The following is a 26,218-nucleotide window of genomic DNA, read 5'->3' as shown; positions in this document are numbered from 1 at the left end:
AAATCATACAGCTACAATATCAGTTCTTACTGGTATCTGATAGCATAATAATAAACTTCTCACTAAAAGTAAAACTAAAGCAAATCAATACACAAGCCTTCTGACATGATCTGCCACTTTAGAGTATGACAGTATGGCTGGCTAGCTGTGTAAAGAGATCGTGAAAGATTTACAGGCAGACTAGTCCATGACCACTTCTAATTGCACAGTTACACCCCAAAGAGGATGTATGAACAAGTCGTAATACAAGCACTCAAATTTAACAGAACCATGCACCTTGTTACCGCTTTGGTATGAAAATACCTTAAATATTTATTTATTGAAAAAATTAAGTTGAAAAGGTATGTTCTTTTCTGCTATACTTAGATAATCTGAAGAGACAAGTCATTAGGCTTCCTCCTTTGAACACGCTGCAGAAACCACTAGTAAATTCAATTCCTAGTTTAATTAAGGTTTCCACTGTAGTAGTGCTTTCACAACCATAAGGTATCATCCATAATAGGTAAAATAATGTACATAAATATACTGCTACCTAACTCATCACAGTAAATTAATACTTTAAAAGGAAAGCTCATAAGCACGATCATATTTAAGCAGTAAGACATAAGAGGGTGTGCATATGCTGTAATAATGACACACCTTAATACTACAAGAAGTATGTCATTATTACCCCATACTACACACCCTAAAACGCTTCAGTATAGATCACATTATGTATTTAACAAATGAAATTAGGATACTTGGAAGAGATGTCTCTCTATTTTAACAATCCAGGAAGTGGTTTAGTAAAACCAATCTACCTCTGTTATCGCTATTAATTCACACTCTGAACTCAATGATAGAGGAATTAAGAACTATACCACAACAACACTATTCTACTTGCAGTCTAAAGCCAAAGTCAGCACAAAAATTCAATATTACATTATATTTTCCTGAATTATATCACTGACTCATTTTGGAAAACATCTCACTAAACACTTCACTGAATACTATCTACTTAGCCTTTGCCATGCAAAATACAAACAAAATAATGTTTCTGGCAGCTGAAATAATCAAAATTTAACACTGGTATGTCTTCATCATAAACCCACCTAAAATGTATTTAAATATTTATTAATCACTCATGATTCCACAGAATTTACTACTGCAATACGCTTCCTGAGGCAAGCTCAAAATATCTGAATTACTTGCCTTCTTCAACTGAGGCCTACTATTACAAAAACACTAACACCAACAATCTTTCAAGCCTGATAAATCATAACAAAATGATTGTTATTTAATGGATTTCCATTAATTTAATATTTCTTTGGTTACATAAATTGGAAAGAGTTTCCCAATTCATGTAAAGTTTTCACAGAAGTATTACCCAAGAAGAAAGAAAACTGCAGACATTCATTCATCCATTGCAATATTCCCAGTTTTCCAGCTACACAGTTGGAAATGCTAATCTTTTACATGAAAGACTTTCAGATGCAAAACGACCAAAACACATCCTTGTAAGTAACAGCGTTGATCAAAGTGGAACAAGAAACAAATCTTGAATTTCAAAATGGAAAACTCTGAAGATAGGCTTATATAAAATGATACAGCCATAACCAAAAATCAGCAAGCAATTTTTCCAAGGATTTCTTGTTACTCAGTGCAAATATGGTAACTTGCTATGGATACAGAAAAGCTTTGCATATAGAAGTTGATGCTTCTTTTGCTAACCTATTAGCAGAGCATCTAAATCGAGGATTGGGGGTGACTGGGGAGAAAGTGTACTCTCCACCCAGTTTTTGAGAAGTCTTGCCAATTCCTCTGTTATTTGGGAGAGAGATCAAATTCTATATACAAGACATAAAACAGATATAAACATGATCCAACAACAAATCTTAAAGATTGCAAATGCCAACATGTCTCTACAAGTGTATTACTGGGCCAGAATGAAGGAAAATCATTGTGAAATAAGCTTTTCTGGTATGCAGTTATAGCAAATAATCATGAGGTGATGCCGAGAACTAGACAAATCTGGTATTCAAAGAATGTTGAAAACACTGGGGTCACAAATGCACACTGTAACTTTAGCACCCACTTCTTATCCCACTATTTTGATATTAAATCTAATTAATTCCTCATTCTAAGCTTATAAACCATGCATTTAATGAACATCTCTCTCTCATGTTCACATGCTATAACACATGTGGATATGGAAACAATACAGTTAAAAACGAAGTGAGGTTGATTTTGTGCATGCCATGAACAGAAGGGGAATATTGCTTGGTTTTGAAATATTACGTTATAATGTCGATCTTTTCAGTAAATGACAAAAGCACATACCCTCTCGGACCAAAAATTTTAATTCATTTGTATTTTTTCACAACAAAAGAGTTTTTTTGCACTGTTAGTTCATAAGAAAGCACCAAAATCAAAATTGCGTTGGGCATTTTTAATACTAAAGGCATACTTATTTGATTATAATCCAGCATAATACACTGCATCAATCTACACAAAGTAATTCCATAATCTGATATTGTCCCACCACTTTGTTTAAGAGACACACTAATAGGCGTTCAGTTGCCTTAATTTAGATGAAGAGCTAAAACTTCATGTTCTGATGACATGGATGGAGGGGGTTGAAGAGAAAGTTAAAAGCTAGCTCTTATATTAGATTTCCAATAATTTATTGCAGAATGACAATAGGAATATTAGCAGGTCAGTAAAACAGCAGATCATTTTATTTGGAGTTAGAGAGTGTTATTACACATTATTTGTTACCTTGAAATTGTTTCATTCCTAATTTTATATAATGGTTGTTTTAGTTCAAGTAACTTAGCAGAGATTCAAGAATACATATACTTTCAAAAAAAAAAAAAAAAATAAAAAAGACACTTTTGAGGATAACTGAAATTCTGTTCAGATACTGAATGTGAACTATTTTTCGTATGTCCTTTAGTTGATGTAAATAAAAATGTTTTCTTGTGATGGTAATGGGACCAGTTGGTGCAAGAAAAAGACCAGCAAACAGTCTGGGTACACCTGTATGGCAAAATCTGGGTGGGGAAGTTTCTTCCAAAACATCAGTCGTACCTTAGATACGCAAATCCAAAAAGATGAGAAGGGAGGGAGGGAAAAGAAAACCACAAAAACAACCAACTTCAACTTAGGACCATGACAGTGAACAAAATTATGCTTTTAATATGCAGGGGAGGTTGTTTGGGGTTTAGTTGGTTTATGGTTTTTTTCTTCAAGCAAAATGTAGAGAAGTACTGCAATATTTGTGTGTCAGGGAAACATGCAGAACACAGTTGACATTTCAAAGTCTACTTGTGTTTTCCTTTGGGGTAAAGAAAAAAAAATAATAGCTACAAGAAACAGACAAGCAACAAAGATGCAGAAACAAAGAATCTGGTAACATTGAGTCATATCAAAACAAGGACAGTTGGGATATGGGCCCTTGTACAGAAAGCGATGGGAGATGTCACGTCCTGTCTCCTCAATCTGCATGATTTGTGGTATGTGGTCAGGGAAGCTTTTGAGATTAAGTTCTAAAAGCCATTCAAAAAATATTTCAGTATCAGTGTTCTTTGCCTAGGTTCAGTCAGCAGCTCAGCTGTACTGAGATTCAGGCTGTGGAACAACTACAAACCATCATAAAAGTAGCATTAACCATAGCTAAAGCCTGAACTGACATACCTCTAAATCTGTCAAAGTTGGAGCCTCAGAGAGCCATACTAGAGGCCAGTTTACTGTCATCAAAAGTGAACTCAATAAAATTAATATTTATTGACTTTTACTTAAAATAAGGTTTCCTTATTAAAACTCTTGTAGCCATTTACCAAATCCTTACTAAACATTCAAGTATCAGAACCATATCAGAAATTAAGGACACTATCATGGAAGAACGATACAGGAGAAAAGGGCAACCTAAACAGCCTAGTACCGTTTTGTATTTTCTAACTTTCAAGTTCATTCATAAACTTTTACTTTTTCCATCTACAAATATCAGGGTTTGTACAGAAGAAAACAGTATGCTATGTGTTATTAGGAAATACACAAAGGAGTATATAACAGCTGTACATATAAAAAATATATGCTGTACTGAAACAACATTAAGTAATCTTTGCTTTATAAACAAACCAACATCCCAACCTCAGGATCTAAAAATTCAGCTCCTTTTGACAGTTAAGTTTGTGATGGTGCTTGAGGCCAACATGCTGCTTTTGAAAAAAAAAAAATAAAATTTGGAAATAAGCCTCCACATCCTTTCTCTAGGACCCTGCCACCAGAGACTCCATGATACTAAACAACTGAAATCAGCCTCTCTCCCTCCAGACTTGCAGATGTGTGCCAGGTGCATGTTTAGAGTACAACTCTCTCCAGAGTCCAGAAAGGAAAACCAGGAGTTATACAAGTTGGAAACAAGAAGACTCTGCACCAATGACTGTTTGGCTTCTGATTGGATAATAAATGGCTGATACAACAAGCTGTGGCACACAAAATATGCAAAATTTTGAAGGGTCACGGTAATAGGTATTATTGTTCTCTTTCTGTTTACTTTCTTCAAATGAACACAACTAGGATATACCTTTTATAACATAATCACTTAAACTTTATAAAGGCATCACAAAGGTTTACAGTTTAAGAAGTCAAGCTTCAAAACTACTGAGAATTTAAACCTGTAGAAGAAACCTGCTAAAACCTAACAAAATTTATATAAAGAGCATAAAGTCAAAAGCTGGCCAAAGTGGGGGTTTGAGGGGAATAAAATGATTTGCTGGTAGTACTGACTAGAAATTCTTAGCACAAGAAGTATCAGCTTTAACAAAACACAGAGCAATTTTGTTCAGAAAAATGTAAAATAGCCTCTATTTTCCATTACTCTGTTTCTTGAACTATTAGAAAACATTCCATACTGATTTATAGTCATAGGAATCAACTTCACAGATAAATTATTTCTAGATTCCCAGAACACATTCAATGACCCAGTTCAAATTTCACAATCTTGTATTCAGCCCAACAGACTGTGTTTGATTAGATGCACATTATCTGCCTTTCTGCTCCCTCACACAACCCTAGAAAGGATAGCATCGTGACAACTGGATATATAGTTATAAATTCAATAGACAACAGTCTTGCTTTATGGCTCTCTTCAAAACCACACAAAATCTCAGCTCCCTGCACAAAGACAGAAAAACCAAAACAAACAAATAAAAAGACAAAAAAACTTGTCAAAAAACTGCCTACATTACAGCACTTCAAACATACAAAGCATTTCCTATTCTTTACAGAAGGAAATAAAACATGAGAATTTTAAACAACAAATTGGTAAGTGGTTCTGAGCTACTTCACTTCTGTGCCTTACTGGGCTGTTACATTTGTCCAAGTTTTATTTTGTCTCTTACTCTCTGGTAGGAAACCAATTCAGCAGTGACATAAGTACAGCACACTTTCTCTTAACAGTTTTTTAACAGCAAAGACAAACACCTGTCAACCACATGTAAAAAGCAGATCTGACCTCTCAGTAATCCACAGAGATTTTTTCATTCAGTGCCATTCTGATGTCTGTTTTTGTCTTCCAAATGAGTTACTACCTTGTCTCTCTAAAAAAAAAAATTAAAAAAAAACCAAACAAGCAGGCAGATACAAGACCCAAAGCCTTAGGTTTTCAGATTAACACATCTAAAATGAACCTGAGAAAACTGTCCAAGCCATTCCTCTCTTCATGCAATAGTATTAGCCTCACACAAGTCATTCCTCATAGGTATCCGGCTAACATTGAAAACAAGTAATACTGCTCAAAAAATGTCATTCTAAGCAATATGAGCTCCACCTATTCAAACATTTCTTACTGTTTACCCCACTAGTCTACAAAATCCAGGAGCTAAAATCCACTCAGTAAAAGCAGTAGGATTCTAAAACCAGAACATAACTATTTTACAGCACAGCAGAGACATTACTGTAAAATACACCATTTATGGCACTCTAAGATTTCCACTGGAGGCTAATATAGGCAAGTTAAAGTTCATAATGTAACTCCAATTTAAAAAAAAGTTTGCCATACTTTTGCTATCATCTGTTTTCTACTAACTGCTCAAAAGTATCTGTACTGCAATATAGTGGAAATGACAGAACATAACACATTTAGAGGTACTACACTGAGCTGTCATGAAGTTGTTCATTAAATATCATGTAATGATACTTCAGAGGTAAAAAAAAACATTTGAGAGGAAGGAGGAAAAAAGCTATCAAAAAGCTAAAATCTCTACAGCTGATTAAATGCACTGAAAGTTAAATGGATGCTGTAGACAACCCGTTATTCAGGTCCTTAAAAGCACTAATGTTGCAGAAAAATTGGCTTACAGATCGGCTAGCTAAGACTGAAGCATTTAAAGATTAACCCCCTTAAAACTTTAATCACTTCAAGCCTTAACTGGCTAATCTGCAACCCAGTTTGTCTCTTATGTCTTACTTACAGAAAGTTGCAAAATGTTTAAGTATCTGATTTTTTTCCTTACACTAAAGTGGTAAAAGAAAAATACCACTAAGTTACTGGCAAGTGTAATGATCTCTGGTGGCTCTGTATTGAAAAACTCCAAAAGTTTAGGAGTTCACTATTTGAAAATTTGGCTTACCTTCAAGTATCTTCAATTGAATGATAGAATTTCTATTTTTTTCAATGTAACTCTAAAGACAAATTAGTTTTTCATTTAATCTTTTTTTTCATATCTCAGGTCTCAGATTAGTTGAAATTTGAATGATGAATCCACTATCTCAAAGAAGACATACTTCTCATTTAAGAGATTGCATCTGAAGCTATTCAAAGGTGAAGTTCTAAGATCTACAGCAAAGAAAAGGCTCTACACAAAGTAGTAAAATATACTAATTCCAAGAACACCAACTCCTCTTCTTCCTCTAGGAGAAAGAAGGATCCTACCAGATCTCCATGGGATACATATAGCCTTTCTTTAGCAGCATTTCTCTTTGCATCATAATAGATGTAAGCTGTCTTCAAAGGATTCCATTAAATAATAGATTTTACAATTTACAAACACATTTAAGTAATTATTTGGATAGCTGATTAGCTTGTCAAAAACCCTATGTTCATTTCCATTCTTGCACATACTTGAAATGAAAATTACTAATTCACGGCACCATTACTACTGCCACGGGTTATAGTGGGAAATTTCTTCCCTGCTACTCAAAAATGCAGAAACATATCTAGTTCAAACTTCAGGTATCTATTTCTAGGTATGACTTTCATTGGCCTAATTACCATTGGCCTCCCAACACTGAGTAATTCAGATGACAGTTTAGCTAATTTAGCCCTGGGACAAAGATGAGTTTATAGTGTAACATTACATACCAAAGCTTCCTCCCTTTGATGTATAACTATGATCTCCTGAAACATATACAGGAGAACTAAAACTGGATTATAAATTTAAAAAAAAAATGCAGAAATATAAAGGTAACTCATTCTACCAATACACTCCCTCAATGACCCTTCCTACATGTGAGAAGAAGTTTGACTACCCTAATTTAAAACTACATTATATATCTCAGTTGATTTTAGAGGGTTATTTTTAAACCTAAACTGCATCTGTGTAAAGCTGAAATAACTTCTCTGTAACAGACTATGGAGAAAAAAATCAGGGGGGGCAACTACCAGATTGGTGTTTCAACTGCATTCTTCTGAAAACAGAACAACTTAAATACTTCTCTGAGCCAAATACTTCATTAACTTCAAGAATTACTATAAATCTCTCTTTATTCCTTAAACTCAGCTTACATCCATTAAACTTGAAGAAACTCACTTTGACTTGTATTTGTCAGCAGACTGCAGATGGAATGTTATTTGTCAGTAAACTGAAGATGCTCAGATTTTAAGATAAAATTATAAAACAGCGTTTCTTATATTCCTCTTAAATAACAGACAAAAGGTTCTAGCAAATCGAGGAAGAGCTTCTTAGAGTTTTTGGAGTAACAGTCAATGCGTATGAACCGATACCACACCTTACTCTGAGTTACATCACACGATTCAACAAACGTTTAAAAGTATTAGGGCATTATTAGCTACTGTAATTATCAATAATCCGTTACAAAAACCTTCACGTACATCTCACAGCAATCTGCATGTGGCTTACTTACCAAATTTTCTGCATTCAGTTAGAATAAAGTTAAAGGCTATTAAACCATTAGAGAAATGGCAAACACAGTGTGAAATGAAGGGAAATCTCTTTAGGTAATTTGATGAGATTCAAACAAGCAGAAGCTCCAAGATATGATGACTGAAACCTACTGACAGTATCTTTCCCTCATGGCTTTTGTGGTGGGTCTGAAAATTCCCCCCTAACATTAACTTTGCCAGACTAGCTCAATTTGGAAGCAAATGGAGCTGAATTTACAAGCCAAACTACAATCTACAATGGAATGCAATGAATATGCACAAATATACAGTTTTTACAATATTTACAGGTATTTACAATTATCAAACAGCACAAGGACCCCCCCCCGGCCAAAAGACCAGGGAAGAAGCTGTAACGGCTTCCCCCTCCCTGCCTTCCCCTGCCTCCCCTGTACAAAGGGAAGAGAGAGAAGCAGAGAAAGTTAATACCAGACAAAGCAATGCAGCCAAGGTCAGCAAAGCCAGTTAGTATCTCCCCAACGAAGAAGTGGGAAGAGAAGAGAGAACTTGTTTTGGGAACCAAATCCTATGGGAGATATCCCTCCAATGGAATTGTTTAGAATAATTGTTTTCCTTTTTACACCCAATAGTGATTTATTTACGTTTTTACTACTTTCTGCTCAAGATCTATGAAAAATTTTAAAGGCATAGTCTAAAACTACCACAGATTTGCTCATCACAAACAGGAGACACAATTTATTTAACAAGATAAATTAAAACACTTCAATAAAATGTCATAAAACATATTTCTGTTGAACTTTAGACAGTGTGTCTAGGATGGATCTTGGTTTCAGAGAAGTTTTGGATGTGCCATCCCTGGAAGTACTCAAAAGGCCAAGCTGGACGGGACTTTGAGCAACCTGTTGTAGTTGAAGGGGTCCCTGATTGCTGCATGGGGGTTGGACTGGGCAATCTTTAAGGCCCTTTCCAACTCATATCATTCGATGATTCTGCTCCTGAAGCCCATGTATGAGACTATAGCTTTGGAGAAACTTGGTGGTTACCATCCCTAAGAGCTGTCACCCTCAACCTCACAAAGTAGCCTAGCTCCATACAAAATCATAGACTCTAAAATCACAGAATCGTTTTGATAGGAGAGACCTTTATGACCATGAAGTCCAACCATTAACACGACATAACTCATGTTTGTTAAACAAGGCCAGCACATAAAAGTGGAAACCATTTAAGTAACTCTTAATCCTTTAACACAGAATATATATACACACCAAATGTAACACACTTCAGTAAAGTTCAAACTGCAAGTACATTTGATAAAGGTCCAGTTTTCTACATATTTGTGGCAAATTAACAAAACTACAAACACAGCCAAGGCTAGAAGTTAAAAAAGGGTCACCATCTTTCTCAGATAAGATATTCCCAAAACAATGCCTTTTCACTCAGCCAGGTGCAGGTCCATTGGGCAGAGTTTTCCTCATTTTCACCCATTTTTCAAAAGTGGGCTCAACAATGGTAAATAATATTTAAGAATTAACTGCAAAACTCCACTCGCTACACTGTCTTAATTCAGATCTCAGAAATCTGATCATGTGAATTCAAGCTTAGAAGGATGGAGGTATCACAGTACCTTAGAGGTTGGAAGGGACCTCAAGAGATCATTGGGTCCAACCTCCTGCCAAAGCAGGATCACCTAGGGTAGTCTGCACAGGAATGCATCCAGGTGGGTTTTAAAAGTCTCCAGAGAAGGAGACTCCACAACCTCTCTGGGCAGCCTATTCCAGTGCTCTGTCACCCTCACTGTAAAGAAGTTTCTTCTCATGTTGAGACGAAATCTTCTGTATGCAAGCTTGTGCCTGTTGTTTCTTATTATTCCACACCACCAGAAAGAGATTGTCCCGCTCCACTTGACACCCACCCCTCAGATATTTATACACATTGATGAGTTCCCCTCTCAGTCTTCTCAAGATTAAACAGCTCCAGGTGTCTCAGTCTCTCTCTTCATAGGAGAGGTACTCCAGTCCCTCAAGGCTGTTTAAAGATTAAGAGCCTTCCACAAAAGTCAGAGAGGATTTTTGTCTAAGTTTTGGTTGGTACTTGGAGTACAACATCTCTACAATCTCTGAAGATCTCAAGGGCTCCAAATAGGCATTTTCCATCTTAAAGTATTAAGGTCTGCAGGTGTGGGGTTGGTCTTTTCCACTACTTCTCCCCCAGCCTTCGTTTATAAGATGTCATTAACACAATGAATGGTAAATAACTATTAGACCATATCACAGAATGTTAGTGGTTGGAAGGGGCCTTGAAAGATCATCTAGTCCAACCCCCCTGCCAGAGCAGGATCACCTGGAGTAGATCACACAGGAATGTATCCAGGTGGGTTTTGAATATCTCCAAAGAAGGAGATATTCCATTGGATACCAAGACAAATTATCTGATTCAACCTGTATTATTTGAGGAGGGGGAAAATTTAATAAACAAACAAAACAAAACAAAAAGTAAAAAAATCCAAGCATCCAAATTTGCAGGCAAATAATTTGTTTTCAAAAAAGGCAGAGGGGAAGGCAGCAAAATCTTCAACAATAATTAGCTGAAGAGCTCCAAGATTTATGGCAGAAGAACTAACTTTGACAGAAGACAAGGGTCAAAATTCCAATCTCCCTTCAAGCCTACTGCTAGGCTTGAAAAGCTTTGGCCTTTTTTTCCTTCATGAAAATACAGTAGCTCTGAGTTTAACATGTTTTTCAGATAGAAGCCATGGCACTTTTTTCCATATCAGAGAAACCATATAGTTTCACAAAGGTCCTTCACTCAGGAGAGGAAATACACTTCAAAGGATTTCAACTCAGACTATTCCTAGAAATCATATTCATAAATATATCCACATCTATTCTCATATACATTTATGCCAACAACTCTATTCTTACCTTCTATTTTTTTTCACCCTCCCCACCTACCAAGGTTTGTCTCATATTAAAGCTGCCCTTAAAGTGACATACAGAAAACAGTAAGCTTTTCTGATTCTTTCCATGAATTAACATTGATTCGTGTTACAGCCAACCAAAACCTTGGGGGAAAAAAAAAAAAAAAAAAAAAAAAACTATTGCCAAGATGTGACTTGCGTAAGTGATTTATTTTAGTATTAATCTTTGCAATATCTGTTTTGTCAATCTTAATTAATAAAAAATTTATTACTACATTTAGAAAGTAAATCAAAATCTGAGTAATTTTGCCGACTGGCTGAATAGATGTCCTTAATTTTAAAGTAGGCAGATTTTATTTTACTTGGGAAGTTTAAAGCCTTAATGGTTTTGCCTAATGGGTCATTTGCTAATTGATTCAGAAATAATGCTGTGTTCAAGCAAGAATATAGATAAAACAAATCTTCAGAAACATCTTTCTTATAATGCTAACATCTTACAATTACACTTCTTGCAGTGCTAACATCTTACAATTAACTGGGAAAAAATATTTGGGTGCCTTAAAAGAAGCTATGCTTATTTATTTCAAAACATCACTGGAAATCTGACATGTTACTTTCTCAGAAATACAAATACAAATCTTAATAAGGCTCAAAAATCCTGCAGCTGTTTAAGGCAAGATGAAACCACTTAGCTCAACCGTGTTTAAAAAAAATAAAACACCCCTAAGCCTTGGCATCAGAGTTTACTTCTCTTCTAATGAACTACAACTGTGTGTACTATAGAAAAAAGCCACTTATCTGAACTCAGTCAGCAGTCATCAAGCACATGCTGGCTAGGCACGCATTTAGTAGAGAATTACCAGCTAAAGCAAGCAGCAATTGTTATATAGAGTGGTATAATGTTGTAACAGTAGTAGAAACACTTTAGAGAAAGCAGAAGCTTCCATGGTTTCAGCAGAGCAGTACATTGCCAAATGTATTATTATGCAACTGTACCACAAGCACTGTAACCATCCGTCATGTGCATCACAAATACTGCTTACACCAGTAATTAATGTATGACATCCCCCAAAACATAAGGTTTAGGTTTGACTATGAAGAAATAAAAACCACACTGTTGAAGAAAACGAGCAACCAGTCGCGTACACCAGCAGAGTGAGTAACTTCAAATTCTGCTACACTAGAGAGCAGCCATAAACACCAAGATCCCCTCCCCTCTCTTGAACTGGAAAAGACAGCACATGGCCAATGGCATGTCATGACAAAGCAAATGAGTTGAGCGCTGTTTGAAAGGTATCCCACTGGTAAAAGGTCGCTACGTTTGCTGTATCTGTGTAATGCAGCTGATTCTGTCACACAGTACAAAGCCTTGTATTGCAACATTTCCTACGGGTCTCCTTCTATAGCTCATCCTGTCCCAGAAGTTCCTAAGTTCATGGCAGTTAAGATTTACTCTAACTTCTCAGAAACCTAAATTTACAGCGTACGACCACAGCATTTCACTTCTTTGCAGGATGTTTAGAGCCATGTATTTAATGAATCCATGATCCAGATGAGCAAGATCTAACTTTCCATTGCATTTCACAATATGAGACCAAGAAAGGGAAAGAAGCAGCATTTTGTGAATCCTCAGAGGGTGTTTAAAACAGATCACTGTACACCAGCCTTGTTCTTTGTACCATTTTTGTATGCACCCATTATGCCATCTGTCAAAGACAAAATACTAGGTAAAGACTGATTATTTTAACCAAGCCACTTGATTGGGATATTATTTTGAATTATTTTTTTAATCTGCAATACACAAACATATTTATATTTATTTATGAGAATGAAAAATCATCTGCCTGCTGAAGGATGCTTCTAAAAACGCAATGAATTTACTGACACAAACATCTATTTTAAATTCACTGAATGCAATACAGAAGTATTTGCAGCAGACTTTTTCTGTACTCTAGGAATATTCCCCTTAGTGCTACAGACCAGAATAAATTATTATTACCAATGTTATTATCTATCCCCTCTACTCATGTAACTTCTACCCATCCCCTGTCAGCTTAGGTAACACTGGTAACTGCACGAGGGCAGATGCATCTTCCAACTGTACGAGTAAGAAGCAAACTTACCAATTCTATTCCCTGTGGAAAAGGAGTATCGTCCCAGTCCTTCTGAGGAAATCTTTGTATTATTTTTCCCAAGCCTTCTGTTGGACCTGCTAAAAAATAAAACTTCATTACTTAAAGACAAACTTGTAGAATTCAAGTTGTCCCAAATTTGACACTATTTTCAGAATATAACCAATACCAGGAAACGTTTGGCCACAAGAGGCAGAACAGGCTCCTCAAATGCGTCTTGCATGTCTAGCAACACCAGGAGTCACTACATGAAACGAAGCTGCAAGCTGCATTCAGCCTATGCTTGTCACAAATGCTTTCAAAATGACAGATGATTACTGGTAACTCTCTCTCTACAAACAATGTTAAAATAAAAACTAATATAATTAATAAAGCAGTATTTTAAAAAATAATTCAGGCATTTGTCAACAAATAGTCTCCAAAAGAAGTCTATAGATTAAAAATACCCATTATTTATCCAGGAACTATCCAACTAGTTCCATGCTAGTATTTCTAGTTGGTTTCCTTGAACAAGTCAGCAGTGATTTTCTACACAGAAAGGTACACAGAAAACCTGTTCATTTCTGGTAACTTCTCTGAATCAATTGTCTTTTTTTTCTTTTACCCTCACAGTGCTACAGGTAGGAAACCCTTCAGACCGTTATTTTGTTACACAGATTTGCTCTTTCCTACAAGAAAAAAAAAAAAAAAGGCAAATTATCTGTTTTATCTTACAAATACACTGATTTCTGACGGCAACTGCTTTCACATGGCCAAGTATTTCACATACACATCAAAGCCTGTCTAACATGCCATACATAGGTAATGTTATCACATTTGGTTTACTATCTACCAGTCTCCACTTGACCAATTTCTGCCTTTCCTATTATTTAAAAGGTAATTTCAGGATAAGCAGAGAAAACATACATTTCAATCCATGGATGCAGGCAAGACGCCAAAACTCCTTCTCTTTCCTCTACTTCAAAGGGAAGGAAAAAGCAGCAGAGCTAATAGTAACCTCCTCTTCTGGAAGGCAGTACCCAGCCCAGTGATCGGTAGTTACATTCAAACTGACCAAGCAGAGCACACACATCTCAAGACTACCACTTTATTTACATTCCCTCAACCAGAAATGGACCATTGGAGAAAAAGGGTAGATAAGGAGGCGATTTGCTATCTCTGACAGAATAGATGAAAATTTGATTTAAAACAAGAACACATACCTAGGACACAGCTTTCATTAAACTATACATAAAGCTTCCTAGATGGCAAAGTTGAAATTTGCAACCACTTAAAATATCTTTTACTAGTTTTCATCATCTGTGCTGACCCATCACATTCCACTGGATCACCCTTTCTCTAAAGTCATATTACAAAACTTGAAGTTTAAACATTACAATTTTTAAATATTTTCTTGTGAAATTACTTCAGTATTATAAAACAGAACAAAATACTGCATTAGTAGTAGCAGTCCGTATGTGTTGTTTCATCTGCAGGCACCCAAACAGCAGCAATGAATACATTATTTTCCTGGCTTTACCATAAAAATCATCAGTCTGGCATAGGCTCGAGTCTGCTGATGTAAAGCAATTCATAAACCAATGTCACAGTGAGGGGAAAAAAAAAAAACAAAACATTTTCTTTGCTGCTTATTTAGTTTGATTTTGCTTCCATCTTAAAATCCACAATAAATTTGACAAGGTGTTTAGGTGGAATAGATTTGGCAATTTATTATGAAGTATTTTCTCTAGTTTATGTATTGTTGTTGTTCCACGATTTTCTCTTGAAAATAATTTAGGAACAGATATTCTTGGTACAATGGGTGTATAAACAGAGTAAACTTACCCCCAAGACAGCACATACTGACTATGATTCCCAAGCATGCTAAAACTGCCATCAGAGTGGGTTAGCTAAGAGATGTAAGTAGCAGTACGAGATCTATAATCAGCAAATTAAAAGCCAAAGGAGACACCATATTTGGAAAGAAGCCGCAAAGGTGCTGAGGAAGCAGAGTTAAGATGTGCCAGAAACCAAGTAACAAATACAGACATGGCTACAGCTGCAGTTTTTGTGAAGAAAGAGAGCTTCCTATCTATTAGACTTCAAGAATGGAATAGTCACCAGTCACTAATTTCACTTGTTTAAGATCAAGTGCTGCCTCATGTACTCTCCTACACAGCCCCTTTACTGAGTTATCACTTCTCTTCCCTCAACCATTTCATCTCAAGCTTCTTTAAAAATTAGAGGGCTTTACCATTCCCTCCCTAAACACCTCTCTGAAGAGCAAGCACACACCTTCCCTCCTAACATAATCCTGCATTGCTCCTTTCCTTTGTTGACCTCCAGTCCCTATTTCCCTCCTCCATGTAAAAAAACAACAGCTACTTTATCAACTAGATATGGCAGGAATTTATATGTATTTTGTTGCTAGCAGGCAATAAACAGCCTTTAACCTTCTCTGCTCCCCTCTTACCCTTCAGATTTGGTACCCCACTTGAAGAACTCATCTCTCCTCCTGTTCCTTTATGCAGTCATGCACTCAATAGCCTCTACCTACTATTCACTCTGAAAGGGCTGTTCCTTCACTGGGTCAGTATCAAAACTTCTGCCCTTGCTCTAGCACTGGTAGCTGTGACTGGCACAGGGTAGTTCCTGACTTCCACTCAGGCAATTTGCCCCTCCTCCCAAAACTCAAAAATTTATGCCCGGCATACCCAATTATTCTATCTTAGAAGCCACTGTTGGGAAACCACTCTTGAAGCACTTTATATCTACCTCTAGTTCAAGTGCAACTGATTTGGTATCCCAGTTTTTTTAAAAAGTTAGAAAAGGATCCTTTTCAGAAAGGCTCACAGAGGTCTCAAAAACATTCCAGATGTTAAACAGTCAAAGCCAAGGCCCACAGCAGTTAAGATGAATCTTCCAAAAAACATCAACTTAAATATAAAGGTCAAAGTTGGAAAAAAAGAGCTCATGGAAGGATGCATGAAGGATATGCAACACTGTAAAGGGAAAGAGAAAAAAAAAAAATCAAGTGATTAGATCTGTATCCAAGATATGCACACAAAAAAAGCATGGTTAATCCTTCCACAGAAAAGTCCTGTGATAGAGATTTACAGATCTACTTATAATGCATAAAATCTAAACATTTCACATGGTTTCTTGAATGGTATCAGATAGATGGGGAAAAAAAATCTTTCCATTTCAACAGAATTTGATTTGTTTTGGGACAGCACTGGCAGCAGGGTAGAGCATGGGATGTGAGGGGGTTTTTAATTCTCCAGATACTGAACTGCAAGTTGCATTTTTAGTGAAAAGTATAGACCCAGGAACACCTGGGGAAAAAAAAAAATCACCATTCTACAGGCAGTGAGAACCTGATTTTGCCACAAGAAGCTGCTTCCTTTGATTGGATGTGTACATCACCCATGTACAGAAATACACATTTCATCCTTATACAGAAGCAAAAAGATAGAAAAGGTCTGTCCTATGGAGTCTACTCTTCACAGTAAGGCAAATAAAGTAATTTGCTTAATGCTGCCACACAAGATTAAAACATTCACAAGAGAAGAAGTAGCTGCGCTCCCATTTAATAATAAAACCAATTCAGTACAGTATGCTCACCACATTTTTTCAATAACTTACAGTGCAATTACTGCTGATTCTCTGTTGGCATTTTTCGATCCAATTAGTAGTTAAATAACAATAAAATCATAGTAGTTAAATAACAGTGAAATCATAGTAAGTCCCCAAATTCATGATTTGAGGTGAGGGTGTGTTGATGCTATCTGCCTTTGCTGACATTCATGAAGTCATCATCTTTCAGCAGAACAGTTATGTCTGAAGGCATTGGATTATTCAAGAGATGGCTGCAAGTCAATACCCCAGTGTCTTTATATTCTCAATTGTTTTAGCTCAACAGGCAGAAACAGGAAAAAAAAAATCATATACTGGGTTTCAGCAACAGCTGTAAGTGGTTTCAATGTATGCTACTGAGAACTACTGACAACTTTGCAAAAATATCAAGGCCACATACCAAATACCAAAACCTCTATTAATGAACAAATTGGAAAATTTGAACAAAGGGAAAGGAAGAGAGAGAACATTTACATGTGTGACTTTGTCCTTACAGTAATGTCTATGCTTTCAGTATGCATTTAAACATATCCAGTGGTCTCCCATTACTGTTTTGTGTATTGGGTACAGTTACTCCTAGCCTACATGAACTGAAGTTCACTCATCAGGTAGGCTTCAGAAATGCACACAGTGACTTTGTGACAGTGCCATTTCCTCTTCCATTAGGCTGCACAACTCACTTGGGTAACTAGAGAGGAAGATACCTTTACCCCACTCAGGCCTCTTCTGCTTTCACTGTAACAGCCTTCATCCATTTTTTTCTGATACAAAAATGAAGAGATTAACATCTTCCCATGATTAAATTTTAGATCCAGACCATGTTCCCCCTCTATTCTGCATTTATCCTTTCCAAAGTCTTCTTTCAAGCCCTTTTTATTCTTATTGCTAAAAAGACATTCCTTCAATATCCAACTCAAAGTCCCATTAAATCAACCTCATTAACCAACTGTGGCACCACATTAAAAACACAGACACAGTGAACAGCCAGTGAACACCAGCAGTAACTTCCTGTTAGTGTCTGCCAGTATGTGCTCTACAGATGCCAAATCCACTAAGATTCCAGAGGTTTTGTTCTTCATTCCACTCCCTTTATCGAGAGTGACAGGAAGAACTGTCACTCTTTAATATAGACACCTTGTTTTTAAATTGGAAAAATAGGTTATTCCAGTGTTAATGAATTCAGATAGGCACAAAAAGAATCTTTGTATCATCAATAAAAATTCCAGCCCAAAAGAATGCTGAACTAACACTCTATACCTTAAGCTGCTGAGGAAAAGGCAGCTTTTCTTCCCAGCTAACCTCTTCTGATCTGCCCTCTTTTCCTTTCCCCTTTTCCCATCTCTTTCTTTAAACAATACAAATAAGCAACACATTAAAATTCTGGCATAATTTGCTGTTTCCTGAACCCTAGTCCCCTAAACTCCCTTCTTATATAAATCTTTCCCCATGAGAGGTCACATGCCATCTCTCACTTGCCCTTGAAATTCCAGAAGCGAGCTGTTAATGCAACTTACATTCCAAATTAATGAGAACTGTGATAAACTCTGTCTTTTCACTTACAAACCCCTGATAAAAACACATTTGAGCTCTAAATATCGTTAATTGTACATGCAAAGCTTTGAATGTAAGCACTCCAGTAATCTGTTACAAAAGATCCCATTTTCAGGTCTGCACGCAACACATTACACTTCACAGAGAAGAACATCAGCAATTATGCTATATGAAATACTTCAAAACTACCATTATAGATCATAAATGTAAAATATTCAGAAATGTAAGTTTACACATTCAGTTATAAGCGTGTGTGTGAAAGATACACAACTGCAGGTGGCAGAGTACGGCACCACTTACCCTTCTTTTCAGATCATCACCTAGTGCTAAAGATGCCATTAAAATCTGCTATGAATTAAAATCCTTCTCATATCCAGATTCTTCATTTGAAACAGCAGAAGTTTTAAATTACTGAAGACTGTCACTTTTCAGGAGTTTTGGAAAAGCTCTTTATGCTTCCATGAAGACGACTTATGTTCCATCTTATGCTTTCATTTGTAAAAAGGAATAGAAATGTACGTGAGGTCTCTCCACACCTAAAAACATCACCACAGAAATCTTGAGGCCAGAAGACAGAAAATACCACAAAAGATAACCCCACTTTAACTCAGCTCCAATGCAGAAGCCAGAACTGCAACCTATGTGAACAAGAAGTCAAAGCAGAACTAATGTTAAATACCTAGCGGAGGGGGGGGGGGGGGGAAGAAATTCTATGATAGGCCTAAAACACATGGTAAAAAGTTCATAAGATATCTGTTCATTCCCATTACAGCACATCACAGGCCACGTGTACCTTCAAGTCTGAAGTAATCTGGACATCAACATTTACATAAAAAGCATTTAACTTTGATGTATTCTAAAGAAAGACTTTATTGCAGCCTCATGGCCACAAAAGGTTAAACAAAACACTAGTACTTGAAGGAAGATGGAGTGAAGACAGGCTTCCCACAACGACCGCAGACACTATTTGTACAACTGGCAAAATTCGTAGTCAGTTCATCTTAATCAAGTCAAAGAAAGGCATGCAACAATCTTGGGAATTTGAGCGACAGACATTCTGGAGGCTTGCCATACTATCAAGGATACAGCAAATAATGGGATAAGATAATCCTCAGGCCCTTTTCTTTGTAAACAGGGAAAAAAAACATTGAATTTATGAAAAAAGAAAACGTAGTATTTCAATCTTCCCCCAAATATACTGGCATGGCCAGTCAGGACTACCTGAAATACCTGGACCATCCAAATTCCTGAATGTCTGAGTATTTATTTGATTTTGGTACTTTTCTATTTTGCAGAGCCATTAACCCATCTTATACACGGGCTAAGGAACCACAGAGAAAGCGATCTATGCCCCAACAGACTTACAAGAAAGAGGCTCCAGCAATACCACCCAAATCTTAGATTAGCACTTAGATTCACTGCATCATCCTACACGATACTGTAACTGATACTCTCCTGTGTAGGGCAGCTCTGACCTTCATTATTCCTGGGTATCAGAAATCATTCTTATGCTATGCAAATAAAGGAAGAAAAAGGTTTCTAGCTCGTATTTTAACTAAGTTAAAGCAGGGAGGAGGCATGTGGCATTCCACTAAACCAGCAGGTGTTTCTGCTGAATGAAGGCCAGCCATTGCTACTCAGTTAGAAAAATCTCTAAAATAGGTTTGAAAAGCCTGGAGAAAACTCACATTTAAGGATGAGTCTTATTCACTGAAGTTGTATCAATGCAAAACAAAGTGAAAATGTATAAATATCATAAAACGCAGACCACAGAAAAGGAAAGCACTGGCAGAATAAAAAGGAAGAAGAGAGAATCAGTGAGAGTGCTATAATCATCACCAACAGTTGGATGCGTTTTTACCTACTGCAGTAGGTAAAATGGTATCCCTGAAGTACTGCTCAGAGTTAGGCACAACAGCACTGGCTGACAGTGCCACAACGACTTGGTCACTCAGGACTCTGTCAGATTCTAACCCCACTGAAGAGCCATATATCAAATTTTACCAAGTCAGTATCATACCTGAAAAAATGGCAGTCAAGTGAAGTGCTGTCTCATTTTGAAAGCCATACTTAAGACCAAAATCTTAGCTACCAGTGGCAATAACCTCACCAACATTTTCGAAATGCGAGTTCTGGTAAAAAAAATTTCTTTTTGCTGCTGTCACACCTACTGTTTTATCTGCATAAGTTAGTGATGCAATTAACCTGTGTTGATCGGTTGTAACAGGTGGACTTCAGAATGCTTCCTTCCAAACAGAAGTTTGGGACATAATATACTTCTGGACATACGTTTTTGCTGGGTGGACAGTAGCATGACTTTGCAAAAGTCCAAAAGGAAGTAACAGACTAAAGAAAGCAACAGTGAATGTCAAAGCACTTTCAAGTTACTCCTCATCCAACGCTTGGCATAATATTCAAGAAACTAGAAAAAAAAACTTGAGGGGCTGGCACGAGAAAGTTTCCTGCTCGTGGACAATTCCCCTTCTTGTTTGCAAACAAATCATTTTTGCCAACTTCTGAATAGGAAGGGAAGATTAGTCTTTAAAATAAACATTCTATGCTAAAGAGACATTCTTTTGAACACAGCAAACTGAACACCACTTCCAGATGTCTTGGAAAAATATTTTTATTTATTTTCAAGGCAGGTATAAAAATGAATATGACAAAGCTGTATTCAGCTTTGTACTCTGTATCAATGTCTTAGTGCTTCCCTGATTGCTCATACACATACATCTTAAAAAAAACAAAAAAAAAAAAAAAAAAAACACCAACACAAACACCACACACCACCACCACACCCCCAAAATGCATTATTACAAAACTAGCTTGAGTAAATACTTCTTTTAGTTTTTTACTTTTTGGTTGGTTGGCTTTTTAACCAACTGTGAATTGCAACGTTAGAGTAAGTAAACACATTTACAGTCCAGAGCTGTAAGTAGCTGTCTGTAATCTGATTTTGGTGAGTATAAAGAAAAGCTATTCATACTCTAAAATCCAGCAAAGAAACAACTTCACAAAAGGGCTTTCTACATTTACTCTCAAAGAAGCCTGTTCAACTGCTGAAACTTTTTTTTCTAAATCACTTTACAGGGATATAACAGATAAGGAAGAATGCATCTGCTGGAATTCTTCTGTATCAATGTGCATTTACAGGATTCCCCAGACAGGTCTAAATTCAGTAACTAAAACATACCCAATTATGTGGAAAAGCTTGTCCTACTTTTTAAGAAAACTTCTCATAAAAATCATGATTCAAAAGAGAACTCCAAAATGAAAGACAAAGATGCTGCCAAAAAGTGGTGCCAATACAAAACCAATGGGTTTCTCAGAATGTATGTAAAATTACTTTCCTTCTTAAAGAGATTCCTCCTAACTACCACTAAGAGCAACACAAGAACTTTTTTGCTCCAAAAACGTGCAGTGGTTTGTGCAGTATCATTTAAGACCTACTGTCAGAAGAATTTCAAGCAAATATTCAGCTTGCATGAGGAATCTTATCCCTACCACAGTCTTTGAAAAAGATAAAAATAGATTACCAGTGTGAATTATCACCTGAAAATTTTGCTGATGAGGAAAACTGTCACCATACCAGACCAAATGTGTCTTCTCAAGTGTTGACTTGTTTCAAAGGCACCAGGGAGTCGGATATATCTAATTAGCACGGAATGCAATGTTGCAAAAGAGTAAGCAAAACACTTCCCAGAGCTGGCTGATAACTCTAGTTCAATGTGGAGCTCACCAACATACAGACGCATGGTAAGCGAGTAGACAGCACATTTTTTTGAGACAGAAATAAGATTCTGCAAAAATTTTCCATCCCATGATGATGAGCAAATACAACATTAGGACATAGTTCTAGCTGTACCAACCTAAGGTAAAAGGTTTGGGACCCATATTTAGTGAAAGTTTAATTGGACACTTCTTTTTTTCCTTTTAAACTGAATACATTTACCTTACCCTAAATACACCCTTTGAAGTAAAAGGACCTGTGTAAAGAACAGAGGAATAGTAAGAAAAGAAACATGCAGTTAGAAGTTTACATCCTGAGGTAAATGCCCATAGCATTTCAAGTTACTTTTGTGCACAGTTTTTAAATATTTTGAAAGCCAAATATTTTGTAGCTATCTGTAACATATGAAAAGCTAATAATATAAAAATCAACAAAATATATGAAACTGTTTTATAGCCAAGCCATTTTTCACTACTTAGATGTCTATTTTTATGTAAATTACCTGAAAGATTACTCATACATCCAAAAATGCTGGCTCTTGCTACAGTTATTTTAACTAATCTCCTTGAAGATCAGTTTGCTAATGAGACAGACGTGAAAAATTTGTGGTTTAATATCTTTAACGGTTTGATGCAAATAAACTGAGTTTATCATAGTAACAGATAATCAAAGAGCTTCCTCTTAACTCTTCTGCCAGCTAGAAAGCTGTAATTTGAGTTACTCATCACAATCATTCTCTCTTTGGTAAACACACTGCACAGAGTTCACTTCAGTATTCTACTTCCACGTGAAGAAGTCAGTTGAAAATGGTATCACCTTCCTTAGGGGGAGTCAAGAGCAGAAATTCAAGACCCTGTTGTTTTAAATGTAGAAAATGTACAGATTTCATATACAATGCTTAAGATAATCAAAAATTCGGAGAAAGTACAAGCTAACACCTGTCAGCTTTTCTTTTACCCAGACTGGTCTGCCCTTACAGGTGACATCCTATTAGTTAAAATGCAGCAGTGCAGGCACACACAGAGCCACCCAAGCGTGATTACTGCCTTTTTTGTTGAAGAATCAGGTCAGCTTCAGGAACTGCCACTTTATAAAGAAGTAGCTTGTGTACCATCTACTCCTACAGGTTCTGAAAATTTTATTTCATAATCTTATAATGACTGTTGCTGTGTTCATTAAGCTGCTTCCTTAGTGTGATATAAAATGCAACTCTGAACTTCAGTACAGAAAATTGGATATAATGCAGCAGTGGACAGTGATATGAGAATATGTGCACCATGAAGCTACATTATCATGGGTGACTCACAGAGAGGGAAGCTAATGGCCCATCTCCCCTTTTTTACCTTTTATTTGGCCTACAAAATACATCATTATCCTGGATCATTACATCTAAAGATAGACAGTTGAGTTCACAAAGATTTTGCCTAATAATTTCTCTTCGGCCTAACAGCTATACTCAAATGACATTTTTTGCATCATATGACAGAACACAATGCTTTAACTTTTAAAATACTTTCCATCATGACACTGCAAGACTTTTAATAATGGAGGTCACTATCTTTGATTACCATGGTGACAGATGATTTGTCAAAACAAGGATATTCCCATTTTATACGTGGTTAAAGATTAATTGCTCAAAACCACAAGTGGCAAAGCTGTAGACAAAACACTATTTTATATCTGAGTGAAATGTCTCCACCAAGGGGTCTAAGTTCCTGTGTCACTACATAAATTCTTACAGAAGCCATTTTTCTTAAGTAGTACTATTGTGATAAGAACCAATTCTTACTATAACCTGTTCTCAGCTGTGGACTACTTTGGTTTTATGGTATTCGTATGTTAAGAAAATGTTCTATATATGGACTACATAACAATGAGAAGAATTCAATGGTATGAAAGGCATTAAACGGTGATTCTCCAAGACCATTTTTAATTATACACTAGTTTTGAGGAAAACGTCAGACAAAAACACTCTTCTATATACTTCCAAAACCCTGCCAGGGCATAAATTAAAATGATCTAACTCACAGAAAGCCTTACAATTACCTTACTTGACACGGAAAAAGGCAAGTTACAGGGATCAAAAAAGACTACTATACCCCACTCATAGTAACAGGAAACACCACAGATGGAAAAAAGCTACAGGAAGTTTACTGACCAAGAACCAGGCTCTGAGTGATGTGGTGCTCAGGGAATGCTGAATACCTTGGCACCTGAGACTGGAGAACATTCTAATGCAGAATAAGAAATGCATTCAATCAGTCTTGAAAAATAACATGCATGTGAAAGCCCACAAACTAAGCAAGGCCTTGAATTTGTTCTATCTTTTCACACAAAACAAAACTAGCAAAATATCCAAGTATCATTTTTTCTCACCTATATAAAAATAAATGGATTATCAGTGATATACCTTGTGCTACAATGGAACCAAAAATATGTAAAGATGGGGAGACACACTGATGTAATTGAGAACATATGCAAGAAACTCTGGCTGCAAAGTCATTTAAGGAGAAGAGCTTCTAGTAGGAAGAAAAGCAGATTGATACTCCACTTTCAACATCATAATTAGAATAGCATGTCTGCTGCTTCTGCTTTAGAAGCCAGATACCTCAAACTAGCACACCAGAGTTTGAAGCTCCACAGGGGTGAAATGCTGGCAGGTGATTTTTTATGTACCTTTCAAAAAAAAAAAAAAAATTACTCTGCATCATGTTATCTGTCAATCTAGTAACAGGCTGTGAGGTTGCCCACCATATCTTAAGCTTTCACTCATTTTGAAGAGTCCAGAGCCCTACAGCACTGATGTAAAATTTCTTTTCTGACCAAGACCATAGTCTTCACATAGCATGAAGATTCAGAGAAGTGCTGAATGGTACTATCACAGCAAATCTGAGCAATGTTGACCCAACTCAAAGGAATGCTTGCTAGAAGAACTCAGAACAATTCCAGATACTTAGAGTCATCTGAGGTAACATTTGTGCAATGAATCACACAAGTAGGTCGTATGTCTTAGGCAGAAGACATACATACTTGGCTAAGCACTGTGGTAAATCAGTAGTGGCAGAACCAAACTTAAAGACCTCCCCTCACTGAAGAATCAAGGATAACTCCAGTTACTCCAGAACTTGCACTGGTATGGTGTTATGTTTTTGCATAACAGCTAACTCCACAGATCAGTATCATCCAAGCCTCTTTTAATGACTCCTGAAGAAATGTCCTGAAGACAACTTGGAGTAAGAAGTAATTCTGTCTGGTTTCAGTAAGCAGGAAGTCAAAGAACAGCCTGTATGCTTCAAGAAAGCAGTGGGAAAAAATCTGACAGCCCAAATGCACTGAGACAAAGAAAACAAATGCCTCTCAGCCTTGTGCTTGCTGTTGAACCTGGAAGGCTTAGCTAAGAAGAAGGATTAAAACAAGTATTCCTTAAAATGGGTATTCTCCATTTACCCTGCAAGCAGCAAAATGACAGAATTTGGAGACCCACGTACACTGGGTCTAGATGCAAGACAGTTTTTATTCCATCTTTCTTCCCCCCTCCTTCAGTTACTGAACAGTCTTTAGCTCAAGCCACAAATTTTTTCTCACACTTGCTCTTCTGATGCTCTCCTTCATCCTGCTGTGGAGGAGTGCACAAATAAATAGGTGAAGGCTTAGCCACTGGCCAGGGTCAACCCACCACACAGAGGATTTAAGAGTTTAATCCTATTTCCTTAACAGCAAGTTTAATCGCTGCAGTTATTTTCTTCTTTCCCAATAAACAATTAATGGTTCCAACAGAGATTGTCTTCTGGAAATGTTCTGAGGTACTACTTCCATAAACGTGAAGAATTTTCACTGGAAAGGCAAAGCTGAAACTGCTTTACACTATTTTTGTCTGTGACAGCATATTGTAACCAATATACATTGGCTGAATGCCTGAACTGTAGCCACAGAAAAGGAATGGGGGTCTTATGGATGCAAATCTAGAACTCACAGATAAGGAGGACAACTGCTACTGTCATAATTCTGTCGTCTTAATCTCATTTCCCTGGCACAAGTAGGTAGAATCTCCAAGATATGGGGTCTTGGAAACAGCACTTCAAGCACGTATTAACTTTGTTTTCCTGGATTTTACTTAAAGGCCTGATGTTAAATAGCTTGAGGTAACA

General features: G+C 36.7%; 1 protein-coding gene across 1 annotated transcript in view; it reads right to left on the bottom strand.

Annotated features, from left to right (window-relative positions):
• Nucleotides 1-26,218, bottom strand: part of SBF2 (SET binding factor 2) — a 196,144-nt gene that overhangs the window by 146,253 nt on the left and 23,673 nt on the right. The window contains exon 2 of the mRNA XM_054390637.1: nt 13,166-13,254. Within this exon, the coding sequence (XP_054246612.1) occupies nt 13,166-13,254 (89 nt within the window). The remainder of the gene's footprint in view (nt 1-13,165; nt 13,255-26,218) is intronic.

This window comes from Indicator indicator, chromosome 21 (assembly GCF_027791375.1).
Source record: "Indicator indicator isolate 239-I01 chromosome 21, UM_Iind_1.1, whole genome shotgun sequence".
In the NCBI taxonomy this organism is placed as follows: Eukaryota; Metazoa; Chordata; class Aves; order Piciformes; family Indicatoridae; genus Indicator; species Indicator indicator.
The sequence above is the reverse complement of the archived record's forward strand: the minus strand, read 5'-3'. Positions and strand labels throughout refer to the sequence as shown.